Source organism: Mizuhopecten yessoensis, unplaced genomic scaffold, assembly GCF_002113885.1.
Source record: "Mizuhopecten yessoensis strain PY_sf001 unplaced genomic scaffold, ASM211388v2 scaffold9945, whole genome shotgun sequence".
NCBI lineage: Eukaryota > Metazoa > Mollusca > Bivalvia > Pectinida > Pectinidae > Mizuhopecten > Mizuhopecten yessoensis.
This window is the reverse complement of record NW_018408301.1, coordinates 125,929-141,284: the sequence shown is the minus strand read 5'-3', so window position 1 is coordinate 141,284 and position 15,356 is coordinate 125,929. Positions and strand designations below refer to the sequence as shown.

Here is a 15,356-nt window from a genome sequence, read left to right as displayed (position 1 = left end):
AAACAAAAATATACATTTGCTCTTTTACTTACTGTGAATGCGGGACGCATTGAATCAGAGGCGTGGGTAATGAAGCGGTTGATTCTTTGTTAATTACATTGTTCAATAAATGATCGTTAGTATAGACTTGCTTTAGTTATTTCTTTGTAATTAGGAAGTAAGAGTAGTTTTGATTGGCTAATGAAAGAAGGCATTTCATTGGATGGCTAGGTATATAAATAGAGGTTCCATCAGATGAAAAGCTTCTCTTGCTCTGGCGGTCGAAGAAGAAGGAACAACTCTAAAAAGGTAATCAGTGACCAAGCTGTATAAGTTTGGGCCTAGCTGCATAAGCTAGGGTTCCACTGTATTCCTTTATAGTACATGGTCAAAATAAATTGTGTTACAGTATAGTGTGCATAGTCACAGGGTATCACAGTACAGGGCGACGTACTGTTGATACAGGGTGTCAGGTACCAAGACACAGGGTTTACCAAGGCATAGGTTTTATAGTGGCTAGCTATAGGGTGACTTGGTCAAACGGCAGTCGCGGTAAAGGGTGACGTGGTCAAGGTGTGTCGCGGTAAAGGGTGTACACAGTCACGGGTGTCGCAGTAAGGGGCTATTTACTGTTGATACAGGGTGACGGATATATTGTGATACAGTTGTTTTAGTTGGCTTTTTGACTATATTAGTGTTAGAGGTATATTAATGTAAAATATCTACCGGGTGTAGATTAGGTAATAGTTATTTGAGTCAGAAAGACGGCCATTATTTTGTATATATTGTCGGCACTTGTTTGTTACAACAATTACTGGGTCCAAGAAAGAACTTGGTAACGAACTGTAGGCACGCATCCGTTACAGTATTTTACAGAGAGTATTACAATGCCCCTTCAGACCACATATACTAACTTCGTCTGTCAAAACACCTACAAGTATATGTATATTATAGGTTATTGACAGACGGGGATAATACCTGTGGTCTGATTTAATGTCTCTTTAAGTAAAGGTATAGTGTAATGACAATTTTGTGCAATTTGGTCTTGGTGTGTTAACGTTAGTTCCCCTTTTTTCTTTCGGGAGCAAAGTAAGCTACTTGCTGTTATAAACTAGTTGTACAAACCAGTCTTGTGTCTTATATCTGTGTTCAGGATCGTGACTATAGCAATGTCTGCCACACCATACTCAGGATTACACTTCCGGTGCTGGGTCCAGGTCAGTAGGAGGCCACTGTCTGTGTAGATTATCGATGTATCCATGGACATGTTGGGTACTGAAACATACAGATCATGCAAGAGTTACCTTACATACAACTTGAAATTAGATTGGTTAAAATTCGGTTTAAATATGACATCATATATAATTATACTAAGCTAGCAGTATACTGTATTCAATACTAAGCTAGTAGTATAATGTATTCCATACTAAGCTAGCAGTATACATTATTACTAGAATCACGAAATAAAGAAGCACCTGTTTAAATAAACAAAGTGAGTATGTTAACAATGCCAGAATACATCCCAGCTACTAGGGCACAGTCAACCTAGCGGAGGAGTGGTGTAGCGGCCAAAGAAAAAAACTTTATCCATGTAAACCACATTTTGAAGCAGTAATCACTAAACAATAACAACAGAGGATATCATGTCAACAGGATCATATTGTCTTGTCATTCAAGTATAAACTTAATACTTATAATAGTGTAATATCTTTTCCGGAATATATTCTGCGTCATATAATAACTAGAATATCTGAAATAAAGCCGCACGAGACTGATTTGTCTTATGAGAAACGTGTTTTTGATAACCACACATGAGGTTAGTATATCATACATTTGTACATGTTCAAATAAAGTTGCTCGTATGGTCTGATTTCCGAATTTCAACGCGCTCTTTTTAATTAAACCGGTCAAGAGAGAGTCACGTGCGTTTATATAACTGGATTAAAACTGCGATATAGAAATACATTTTCGTGATTAACGTGGCCAATGTAGCGTTACTTTAGACTATCGTATTACAAGATCAAATGGCGAGAAATGAGAAAGCTTAATTCTGCCTGGCTAAAGCAAAACGACCGGATAAGGCATATGTTTTGTGATGTACTTTATTTAAACTCATTTGGCACTTGAAATATATCTCTCATGTATCACTTTTCAGGCTTCAAAAATCCTAAGAATTTTCCCCTGAGGCCCCACCAGGACCCTGCCCTGGATTCGCTCGGGCCCTAACGACACCAGATCAACCGTCTGGGCTTACATGTGGAATGATAGTCCATAAGCAGAGTCTATTACGTTAATTGTGATGAAAGATAATTACTAGAATTATGAGGTAATGAAAAACTTATTTCAAAACTTATCAAGATGACGCAGAATGCCAAACGCAGTAAGTATTTTTTACATATCTTTTTACATGTTTATAGTCTATATCAAACTACCAACTCACGTCCATATTTAAACTGTGTGCACGTGCTCCAGGTGATTCCCGAGCTGATAAGTCCTTCACGTGACTCCGCCTCAGTGGATACTCCAATCAAATAATCTTTGTATGGGCCGGGGAGGGGCACATACAAACTACTCTCGTTCCACAAGATAGTTCGGTTATTCATGGCGGACTGAAAATAAGTATTCATCTCAATTTAAACAAAAACTAAATGTTTGTTATTGTAACGTACATTATGTGACGGACTAATCAATATTTGATTTAAGAACTGTTAGTTGCATCTTGATATACTAAGATAAGAATTAGATACACGAAAGGTACGCTATCAATTTGTGTTCAAGGTTACTTTGAGGTCATTTAAATGAGTGTTTTAACAATAACATGTAATTGGTCAACAAAACAGTTAAATAACTATATATCTCTCTTCCAATTTTCTTCTTTAAACAAGAATCCATTCAAAATCATATTCGTCTTAATAACTGTTCATAATTTTTAAATGTAGAGTTGCGGAACTAAGCACAAGCGATCTATATATTATACAAAAAGTCTGTTTACCACGCATTTGTGGTTACCCGCCGTCAGACACCAATGTATGGTATAGTCTGTGACGTCAGATCTGTTGTTATGGTGCCACGAGACGTGTACCAAAGTGTTGTTAATGGCGTTCACTGTCACATTGGCAGGCTCTGCTGGACCTGTGACGAACGAACAAATGGATTCAACATGTTTGTGATATACGTATGTATGTGTAATCAAAGAAGTTGTACCCTGGAACTGCATCTGTTTTTCGTCAAAGCCAAGAAATATATATATATATAATCACTGCAAATACTTCATTCCTAAATCGTGTACCTAGGTATTATGGCATAACAAATTTTGTTTTTTTAACAAGCGTTTTTGAATTCACCTTAATGATATTATTTTGTAATTTGAATGTGAATTTCTTGTTTCAGTGATCTAGTACGAGCGTGATTTAAACACTTACGATTGATGGAGAAGATTAGAAAAGAGGGCGGCTCCCTCGCACAGCCTATGCTATTACATGCCTGTAGTTGAATTCTAAATGTGTCATTAATATCTACAGGTATATCAGCAGTAAAATCGTCAGGCATCCTCTCTAAGTGCTCTTCTGTATCATTGTTGTAGGTGATGGTGACAACGTACTTAAAGTCTGGCCCGTTCTGTTGGCAAGGGTTTGTCGGCTTATGAGGTAAACAACAAAATAGATAAATAAATTATATCATACCACTAAATGTTGTTTTGATAAATCGAATAAATTAATGATGGTCAATGTCGGAATTATGATTCAGATTTATTAACTGATTACCAATGTTGGAATTAAAAATGCGGAGTAATAAAATTGTCCCATTCTTTGAGGGCGTGACAGAGAGTAGTGATTTGAATATTTTCTCTGACCGGAAGTGTGGGTATCTGTTTTATGGGGGAGGATAGCTGATATTTCCCATTATTATTAGCACCCGTATTACGGATCATTGGATAGGGAAAGCTGGAATATATAATTACACTATTTAAATATTCAATGAAAAAATATGTTGGTACATGTTTATATGACGGAATTAAATTATGAATAAACTTAACTAGTATTTATACCTGCCAGTAAAGATCAAATTTACTGCTGATTACGTTGACAGAGAAGGATCCTGGATCCAGATCGGGATTCGATCGTGGGACTGGCAACAAAGAGATAATGCATACTATTTATAAAACATGTTTTCCTACATAGCTATTGTATTCTAATCAACACATTTCTTTCTTCAACTTCAACGTGGTATTAAATCATGTACAACATAGTATGGGAACATACTTATTTTGTGTTACACAAAGATGAATGTCTATTTCAGAACTCCTACTGTCACACAATTGGTATAAGTATACTTGAGTGTATGATATCATACGTATTTTAGCAGTGTCATTACTGAATGAGGAAGACAGACGTATCGTCCGCCTGTGTGATTAACTTAGATGGACATACTGTCTGCCCGTGTGGTTATATAAACAATACAGACGTACTATCCGCCTGTGAGGTTACATAAGCAATACAGACGTACTATCCGCCTGTGAGGTTATATAAACAATACAGACGTACCATCCGCCTGTGTGGTTATATAAACAATACAGACGTACTATCCGCCTGTGTGGTTATATAAGCAATACAGACGTACTATCCGCCTGTGTGGTTGTATAAACAATACAGACGTACCATCCGCATGTGAGCCTATATAAACAATACAGACGTACTATCCGCCTGTGAGCCTATATAAACAATACAGACGTACTATCCGCCTGTGAGCCTATATAAAAAAATACAGACGTACTATCCGCCTGTGTGGTTATATAAGCAATACAGACGTACTATCCGCCTGTGAGGTTATATAAACAATACAGACGTACTATCCGCCTGTGTGGTTATATAACCAATACAGACGTACTATCCGCCTGTGTGGTTATATAAGCAATACCGACGTACTATCCGCCTGTGAGGTTAAATAAACAATACAGACGTACTATCCGACTGTGAGGTTATATAAACAATATAGACGTACTATCCGCCTGTGAGGTTGTATAAACAATACAGACGTACCATCCGCATGTGAGCCTATATAAACAATACAGACGAACTATCCGCCTGTGTGGTTATATAAGAAATACAGACGTTCTATTCGCCTGTGAGGTTATATAAACAATACAGACGTACTATCCGCCTGTGTGGCTATATAAACAATACAGACGTACTATCCGCCTGTGAGGTTATATAAACAATATAGACGTTCTATCCGCCTGTGAGCCTATATAAACAATACAGACGTACTATCCGCCTGTGAGCCTATAAAAAAAATACAGAGGTACTATCCGCCAGTGAGGTTATATAAACAATACAGACGTACTTTCCGCCTGTGTGGTTATATAAACAATACAGACGTACTATCCGCCTGTGTGCTTGACAGATTTAACTCCTCCGACCTCTTGGTAACATTAGCAAAGACATACCGTCCGCCTTAGAGGTATATTTAGACAGACACACGTCCGTCTGTGTGGTTACAACGTTGACTTGTGTGATTTACATTAGACATACATACCTTCCGCCTGTGTTGTTTAATAGTACAGACATACCGTTCGCCTGTGTTGTTATATTAGACGGACATACCATCCGCCTTTGTTGTTACATTAAACAGACATACCGTCCGCCTGTGTTGTTTCATTATACGCACATACCGTCCGACTGTGTTGATACATTAGACTGACATACCGTCCGCCTGTGTTGTTACATGATACGGACATACCGTCCGCCTTTGTTGTTACATTAGACAGACATACCGTCCGCCTGTGTTGTTACATTATACGGACATACCATCCGCCTTTGTTGTTACATTAGACAGACATACCGTCCGCCTGTGTTGTTACATTAAACGGACATACCGTCCGCCTGTGTTGTAACATGATACGGACATACCGTCCGCGTGTGTTGTTACATTAGACAGACATACCGTCCGCATGCGTGGTTACATTGATTGTTGTTGGATCACCATGATGATGTTCCATGTTGCCATGTATCACTGGGCAGGATGAGATGCTCAGTGTGTAGTTGGTGAATGGTTTGAGTCCCGATACGGTCACTGACGTCAGATTGGTCAACACTTTCTGAATAATTTTAAGATAAAAGAGAGGTTTAGTCATATTTTAAAAGTACGTTATCATATATAATAAATAATAATAATATACAACATTTATATAGCGCCCTATATAATTTGTAAAATTACTCTAAGGCGCTTTACAACATATGGATAATAGTAATGGTTATAATTGTGAAAACAAAAAACAAAGGCTTACAATCACTTTTATACATTTAAGCAAGCAATGTGCACATAATTGAACAAATAAAAGGGTGGTATTTACATGACGTCTTTGCAAAGATTCTAAAATGCAGACGTGAAGAGGTGAGTTTTTATGTCCCTCTTGAACTTGGCCAGGGTATTCGACTTCCTAATAGCAGATGGTAAGCTATTCCACAACGTAGCCGAAACCCTCCCAAAGCATCTGTTTCCGTAGGTCACAGTACGAGATTTTGGGACACACAACAAAGATTCTGACTCCGACCGCAGTGATCTTGACGGCTGATACAGGGTAACAAGTTCCTGTAGGTACTGAGGAGCTGTTCCATTCAGTGCCTTGTATGTGTATACCAGAATTTTGTACTGCGACCTGTATCGTACAGGTAACCAGTGCAACGAATAAAGCGCAGGTGTGATGTGCTCTCTCTTTCGAGTACGAGTAACTAGCCGTGCTGCAGTGTTCTGAACCCTCTGCAGACGACTAGTTAGTTTGTCAGATATACCACAGAGCAGGGCGTTACCATAATCCAACCGAGAGGTAACAAGTGAATGCACCAAAATCTTGCATGCATCTGCAGTTAGAAACTGCCGAATACAGCCGATGTTCCTGATCTGGTAGTAACAGGATTTGGCAATAGCGTTCACTTGTTTCTCCATGTTCAGAGAACTGTCAAAGTATACCCCTAGGTTTTTAACAGCTGGAACAGTCTCAATAGTTCTGGCACCAACCTTGAGCTGGAGAGCCATTGTTTGCTGACACTTTGGGGAAAAGACGATTAGTTCCGTCTTTTCCTGATTAAGTTTAAGCATGTTGGCGTTCATCCAGATACTGATATCTGTCAGACAAGCTTCCAGACTTTCTGAGACTGTATTCCAACTGTCCTGTGGTTTTATGACCATGTAAATTTGTGTGTCATCAGCATAGCAATGATAGCGAAGGCTATGGCGACGACAAATCTCTCCAATCGGTTTGGAGTACATACAATATTTTCGTGGTCCTAACACCGACCCTTGAGGAACCCCGAAATCTAGTACTTTGTCATGTGAGGTGGCAGATCCGATGGCAACACACTGTCGTCGTTCACTCAGGTATGACTGTATCCAGCATAGTGCGGTATCAGTCACTCCATAAGAGTATTCCAGACGTTTATAAAGTATGCCATGGTCGATGACGTCAAATGCAGCTGACAAGTCCAGCATGACAAGCACCGCTCTGCACTTGTTATCCAATGCAGAAGCTATATCACTATGTACACGTAGGAGGGCCGTCTCAGTAGAGTGTCCCATGCGGTAGGCCGATTGCATGTTGTCATGGAGACTGTTTGCATGGAGATGAACCTCTAAACGCCGGGACACAACCTTCTCCAAGATCTTAGACAGAAAAGGCAGATTTGAAACTGGGCGGTAGTTTTTCAACTCCTCCTTGTCCATTCCAGGCTTTTTTAACAATGGTCTGACATGTGCCTTCTTGAAACATAATGGAACCTTTGACTCGACCAATGATTTGTTCATGATTGCGGTAATCAAAGGAAGCAGTGCCTCAAGACATTGCTTTAATAGGTCTGTAAGCAGTGGATCAAGCTCACAGGACTTCGATTGCAAGGTCATGATAATGTTGCGCAATTCGTCCTGGGTTGTTGGTGAGAGCTTTGTCAATGGTTCACCATCAAATGCAATATCAGCAGTCATGACAGAGATGTCAATGTCAGCAGAGGTGTTCACTTGGGTAATATTTTTCCTGATTGAGCTGATTTTATTTTGAAAGTAATCACTGAACTTGCTTGCTAAGTCTTTTTTCAGAATTACAGCTTGGTAGGATGATTTCACCTTTCTGTCCCATTAGGTTTTTGGTGAGTCTAAAAAGTTGTCTTTTATCCTTGCCACATTCTTCGATTTTTTCCGAATAATATGCCTTCTTTGACTGAAAGAGCAGTGAACCAACTAGCCGACGTTGCTCTCTATAAATCAGTTGGTGAACGGTTAATTTGGTCCGTCGCCATTGTCTCTCTGCTATTCTACGTTTCTGTTTTTCCACGCGGAGATTTTCATTATACCACGGGGCATTTGGTCCCACAGTTATCACCTTAGTTTGCAGAGGTGCCTGTTTCTCTATAAGGGCTTCTATACCAAATGTGTATGCTTCAACAAGATCGTCAATCTCGCCTTCAGTAGATTGAAGGGCGGAACAAAACTGAATGTCATTGTTGAAATCTGGTATTGAAATTTCGCGGAATTTCCGGAAGCTCACTTCTTTCCTTGCACGAGCTGGCTTACTACAATTCAGTGTTGTGTGGACAGCAAGATGATCACCAGATTGGTTCCCCTTTACATCACTTAGCCATGAATGACTGAGCTATCTTCCCTCGTTATGACCACATCCAGTGTGTGGTCATGGGTGTGTGTAGCTTCTGTCACGTGCTGAATCAGACCCCTGGAATCTAGTAGACCAGATAACTGGCGAGCATCAACATTAGATAAATCGTCTAAGTGGAAATTTAGATCATCCGTGATACTAATCTCTTGTGGTACAACAACTTAGTGGTCTAAAAAGGTAGACCATTCATCAAAAAACACTGTATTTTGGAAAGCATTCTGTTTAGATGGTGGAGGCCTGTAAATGATACACAATCTAAATTGTTTATCACCAGCAATGACAGAACAAGTCATGTGCTCAAAGTGTGTGTATACAGCATCATGGCTGGAAGAGAGATGTCTCACACTAAGGCCCGTTTGCCGAGTCTAGCATTGTGGTGGAATTCATAGCCTGTTGGTATTAGCTCAGCTAGGACCTGGTCATCGATATCTGAACCTAACCAGGTTTCTGCCAATGCAAGAATGTCAATGTCCTGAGATGTTACAAAATCCCCGATGGACAATGACTTATTCTTAAATTCTCGAACGATACTGATGATGTCGGAATCCGTGTGGAAGTATCGTTACGAGAATGCACAATAGTGTCGATGCCCGATACTTCTGTAAGCGCAGTTTGGCCCTGCAAGAAAGAGTGCGAGGCAGACAGACCATTTGTAGTGACCAAATGGATGAGGTTATCAGTGTTCAGGCCCAAGTGGGTAAAACCACTGGTTCCGTTTGATTTAACACCGATAACACTTGGTATTCGCCTAACAGCACCCTTTCCTGCTCGTGTCCCACGTCTAGTGCGCAAGTTTTTCTCCGAATTTGATGCCTTAAAATCCTCTAAAAGATGTGACGTAATATTATGACTCACTGGTCTAAGTGCCAGGAGAACAGATCTACTATATTTAAACATATATGAATGTACAACTTCTAGTATTTACAACATAAGAGAAACAAGAACAAATAGTAGTACAATAGTACAAAATGTCAAAGAAGATATCTACCAAATGCCTGATTTTGATACCGATACTGGAATTGGACTCACTCACATTGCAAATGGCATCAGAAAATTACTACAAACGGCATCAGAGAGTTTTATTCATATCTTAGAGTAATAACGTTATTATTCTGAACTGTTATCAAGAATCATTAAGTCAAAATATAATACTGATATTGATCTTAAGTACTATAAATTATTTGCATTTATGCTGCAGGCCTGCTGGTGGTTCCAAATTTAATTTGTGCCTCTTACAAATCAAAAATATGACGATTCACAAAATTTGTCCTTAAAATTCTATTTATATATTTATTTTCCAGAAGAAAAACAATAATATTTCATGAGCAGATGAACAAAAGCCGTGAGAGGATACCGTGATGGTTTAGATATGTGGGGCAAAAATTGACGGTAAAACAAAGATGGTGCTATCCAAGCCCACATTGTTTTGATTGATTTTTTTTTTTTTTTTTTTTTTTTTACCACAATGATAATTACAGTTTTTGTATTATGTAAGTCAATTGTGAAAAGAATGTTTCAAAAAGTGCAAATATGAATGATTAATTTATTTTACAGACGTCACTTCGTCACAACAACAAAAACAAAATGTAGACAATTCGCCCAGCGGTTAAAATTCTGTCCTTTGATAAACGAAAATTAAATTCCAAAAATTACGACAAAGTTTCAAATTCAAAACTCTAATTATAGACGAGAATGATCTCAAACAACTTAAATGATATTAGCAAGAATGAACAAAAACTAAGAGAGGATACCGAGATGGGTCAGATATATGGGGGCAAAAATTGACGGTAAAACAAAGATGGCGTCTATCCAAGCCCAGAAATATAATTGACCAAAAATGATTATTGCGGTTCTTGTATAACTGCAAAAGCGTGAAATGTAAGTCAAATGTGAAAGAAATGTTTAGTAAAAACTGACTAGAAATTCAGAATAACACCTGGACGAGTGTGCGTTTGTAGACAACTCGCCCAGCGTTTAATGTTATGTCCTCTGATATACGAAATTAAAGCCAAAAATGACAACAAAGTTCCAATTTTAAAAGCTCTAATTATAGACGAGAAAGATCTCGAACTATTCAAATGATAATATGGTAAACTTCAGTGTTGGTAAATAAGTATATTCGTGAAAAACAAAAAAATTGTCAGGAGCCTACGGGAGCAAGCCTTATCAGGCGCTAACCGGGAGTCTATCAGTCTCCGAAAGGATATGTTGTCCGTGTATATTCGTATGGTCTGTATGGTAGAAATATATCAACTATTAGAAAATGAAAATATTAGAAATAAAATCCATACTCTATTTTAAATAACTTAATCTAATGAAACCGCTAAAATGAAAACTATAAAATATGATAAACAAGTCGCAGGAATAATTGGAAGTAATTCAAACATTTAAGCCATCAGAGAAACATCTACCTGAGGTATCGTCGGACCGCATGATGTACTCCACGGGCTGTTTACCACCTCGTACGTCACATTTTCATGAACCTCGTGACTCCAGTCCAGAGTTATTGCAGTGCTGTTTCTTTTCCGTACCACTACATCTGTGACAGAGTCTGGTTTCACTGGGGAAAAGATTTTCAAATAATTCATAGTTTGACAAAGGGACCAGTTAGTTATAATTTGATAAAGGGACCGGTCCGTCAAAGTTTGATAAATGACCCAACCGGTCATATTTTGATAAAGGGACCAGCCGGTCATAGTTTGATAAAGAGATCAGTCCTTCACAGTTTGACGAAGGGACCAGACGGTTTTGATTCGATAAAGGGACCAGTCCGTCAAAGTTTGATAAAGGACCCGACCGGTCATATTTTGATAAAGGGACCACCCGGTCACAGTATGATAAAGGGATAAGTCCGTCAAAGTTTGATAAGGGGGCCAGTCGTGCAAAGCTTGATAAAGGAACCAGTCGGATGATAGTTTGATGAAGGAACCAGTCGGATGATAGTTTGATGAAGGAACTAGTCGGATTATAGTTTGATGAAGGATTTAGTCGGATGATAGTTTGATGAAGGAACTAGTCGGATTATAGTTTGATGAAGGAACTAGTCGGTCACAATTTCCCACAAGTACCAGTCGCTCGTCAAATGTTGCTATTTGGTAGGCATATGTTTGAGTATAAATGAATTGTCAGTAAAACTGAACCATACAATATCATAGACTCTGATGAAAGGAGCATGAACTTGAAATCTACACGAACTAACTTTTAAGCACTAGAGTATGTCCTAAAAGGATAAAAAAAAAAAAAAAAAAAAAAAAGGCTGAACGGTGCAGTGTAAGTCACGTTTGACATACTGTATCTTTTACCCAATTTTATAGTAGCAATGATGTGTGTGTTTTACATTCCTCTGTTCTGTTCAGTAATCTCTAACCTACGAAAACTGGCGTTGCTTTATAATTGCCAATTTCTGAAAATTTCATAACAGCACTGGGGAAAATATGGAATTCTTAATTCATGTTAATGACCAGAAATATCAAACTGAGCACAACTAGGAAAATTAAAGTATAGCTTGCTCGTATCCGTAAAAACTGTTTTAATTAACCAGCGGGACTTGCTGGCATCCCCTTTTGTCAAAGGTTTCATCACCTGTCAATATTACCATATATTCCGTGTTTTTAGGAATATACTTTACTACAATTGTCAAATGCGCTACGTTATAGAGTTGATAATTTCAGTATAAACAATCCATTGCCGGATTTGTACAGTGATCACGGCTCAGCTCATAGCAATGATACTCAGAGATCTGCGGTACATATACACCGTCACGTTAAACAGGAAATGCTGATCAAGGAAATTTATTGCAAAATGCTAAGCTCTTAAAATAACTCAAATACTCCAATTAGTGTATAATTTAAATGCTTTCACTGTTAATTAAAAAATATTCTGATTTTTTTTATTAAAAGTAAATTATGAAATATTTTTCATCCTATCATATTGTCGACTACTTATGAATTATCCGTCTGCTTCAACAGAAGATTAGACCAATGTGGATTTCCACTGTTTTGGTGATGCAGTGTAATTCATATATTTTTGGCATACTGTATTGATTGCAACATTTTATCGGTGCAATCACATGTTTATCTTATGTTCATCATTGTAAGAACTCATGTTGAATATGGTGACCACAAAACGGAAAAGTAAAGTAGACTTGATCTATACAATACATGATTCGACGAGGAAATACCTAACAGTATGAACGAAAGACACATGTGATAACAGTTTAAACATGTTTTATAGATACAGTATGTCAAAACTGTTCGTTTATGACTCATTCGTGATGCTGGGTGCGAAAAAGATGGAACTTAAAATATTTCAAAACTATTGAAACAGACGCGGGTGAGTAAATTCCCTAATGAAAGGTATTTTTTAAAGTTAGAAGAGAACTGGTCAATTTCAATTGGATAATGAATAATCCGCGCCACTACTCAATCGACCAGTGTGGCCATCCAGAGTATGGAAAACAACCGGCAGAGTTTACAACCTTGTATCTATAATGATGTACGTGAGACGCACACACGTGATATCACCTTTAAAATAGCGAAATAGAAACAGTTTGTCAAACATTAATTACACAGCACCATACGGCTGTTTCGTCCTTCTAGGACACATGACGTAGTAAGGTATGTGTAGTTGTTACAGTATCCTTCAAACTCTGTAATGGCAAAGCTAAGTAGCAAGGTATACAAGTTTGTATTGGCCTCGTATTCGCCTTTGTTCTTTAATGCCGATATATTTTCTTTTTACTTTTAACTTATACTTGCCCGGAGTTTACTTATTCATTTCTCCGTTGCACATATAAGTCAGATGAAGACTTGACTTACTTACCGAAAACCTCGGCGTGAAGACTGGAACTCACAGAATCCTTTCTGTATTGATTAGTAACATTGACCCGGAACTCATAAACCCCAGGTGTGAAAATCCCCGAAAGCAAACCATCCCAGCTACATGTCACAGTGTCCCTAATCGTCTCGTTGACATAGGTCAATTTTGGGCACCTCAACCACTTTGATTGCCTGGAAGTTAACCATTCATATAAATAACAACCAAAATAATAACGAAGACTATAGCCCGAATCCTCGAAAAGAATAAGTTAAATACTAGAGTCTAAACCCTCTAAAATCAAACCCAACAGCATGGAGTGATCTCGCGAACATAGTCTACAAATCATCATTTTTAAATCAGTATTGCCACTTTATCGTAGAGGCCGAAGCGTTTGATAAAAGCGTTTCTGACATTATTAACAAAACACAATTTACAAATGCATGATTCATAAAAGCCGATTTTTTTTTATTTGGAAACGAAAAATATATAAACATGGCCCAACATGGTGCTTCACATTTACCATTTGATATGTGATACAGTAGAACGTTACGTAAAGTTCCCGTGTATATTGTTAAGGATCCTATTATAGTATGTTGTAGATACACGTCAACAGTGTATGGTATCTAACCGATGTAAAGATAGTTGTCTCTGTAATTCTGCTAATTATGTTCACCATGCAAATACATGTACACAATTGTACATATCCGGAATTTATCTCCGCGTTAATTATCAGTGTTTAAAATACAATTGCTGATAATCAATTATAAAAGGTTTTTTCGTTAACATGCATGCATTAATCTTTATTGTTATTATATATGCTCATATTAATTCCCATATCTTATTGAAACCACGCATGGACCATTCAAATGTAATCGTTTATGTGTCTGGTTTATCCATTTTCAGTACAAATACAGTACACAACACAAACTGGGTATTGTCTAAGTCACTGCACATTGGCTTCTATCTGTTGGCTATATACCTAGCTAAGTTATTACATATCACCAATTATTTACCTAGATGTCTACCCAACAACCTATCTGTACCTAGATGACTACCCACCAACCAATCTGTACCTAGATGTCTACCCATCAACCAATCTGTACCTAGATGTCTACCCATTCATCAATCTGTACCTAGATTTCTACACATTCACCAATATATACCTAGATGTCTACCCGTCGCCCTATCTTTACCTACAGATGTCTACCCATCAACCAACCTGTACCTAAATTTCTGCCCATTAACCAATCTGTACCTAGATGTCTGCCCACCAACCAATCTGTACCTAGATGTATACCCATCAACCAATCTGTACCTAGACTTGTACCCACTAATCAGTCTGTACCTAGATGTCTACCCATTCATCAATCTGTACCTAGATTTCTACCCATTCACCAATATATACCTAGATGTCTACCCGTCGACCTATCTTTACCTACAGATGTCTACCCACTAATCAGTCCGTACCTAGATATCTACCCATTCACCAATATGTACCTAGATTTCTACCCATTCACCAATCTGTACCTAGATTTCTACCCATTCGCCAATATATACCTAGATGTCTACCCGTCGCCCTATCTTTACCTACAGATGTCTACCCACTAATCAGTCCGTACCTAGATATCTACCCATTCACCAATATGTACCTAGATGTCTACCCGTCTACCTATCTGTACCTACAGATGTCTACCCATCAACCAACCTGTACCTACATTTCTGCCCATNTGTACCTAGATGTCTACCCATCAACCAATCTGTACCGAGATGTCTACCAATCAACCAATCTGTACCTAGATGTCTACCAATCAACCAATCTGTACCGAGATGTCTACCAATCAACCAATCTGTACCTACATGTCTACCAATCAACCAATCTGTACGTAAATGTGTACCG

General features: G+C 38.3%; 1 protein-coding gene across 2 annotated transcripts in view; it reads right to left on the bottom strand.

Moving 5' to 3' along the window:
• The window catches only part of LOC110459037, a 65,887-nt gene that overhangs the window by 13,783 nt on the left and 36,748 nt on the right, over positions 1-15,356 (bottom strand). Inside the window, exons 5-12 of one of the 2 annotated variants that reach the window (XM_021511067.1) lie at positions 13,463-13,650; positions 11,053-11,201; positions 5,923-6,076; positions 4,028-4,107; positions 3,402-3,618; positions 2,972-3,111; positions 2,420-2,588; positions 1,105-1,254 (exon numbers count right to left, since the gene is read on the bottom strand). In XM_021511067.1, the coding sequence (XP_021366742.1) occupies positions 1,105-1,254; positions 2,420-2,588; positions 2,972-3,111; positions 3,402-3,618; positions 4,028-4,107; positions 5,923-6,076; positions 11,053-11,201; positions 13,463-13,650 (1,247 nt within the window). The remainder of the gene's footprint in view (positions 1-1,104; positions 1,255-2,419; positions 2,589-2,971; positions 3,112-3,401; positions 3,619-4,027; positions 4,108-5,922; positions 6,077-11,052; positions 11,202-13,462; positions 13,651-15,356) is intronic. The other variant, XM_021511068.1, reaches the window with a different exon arrangement.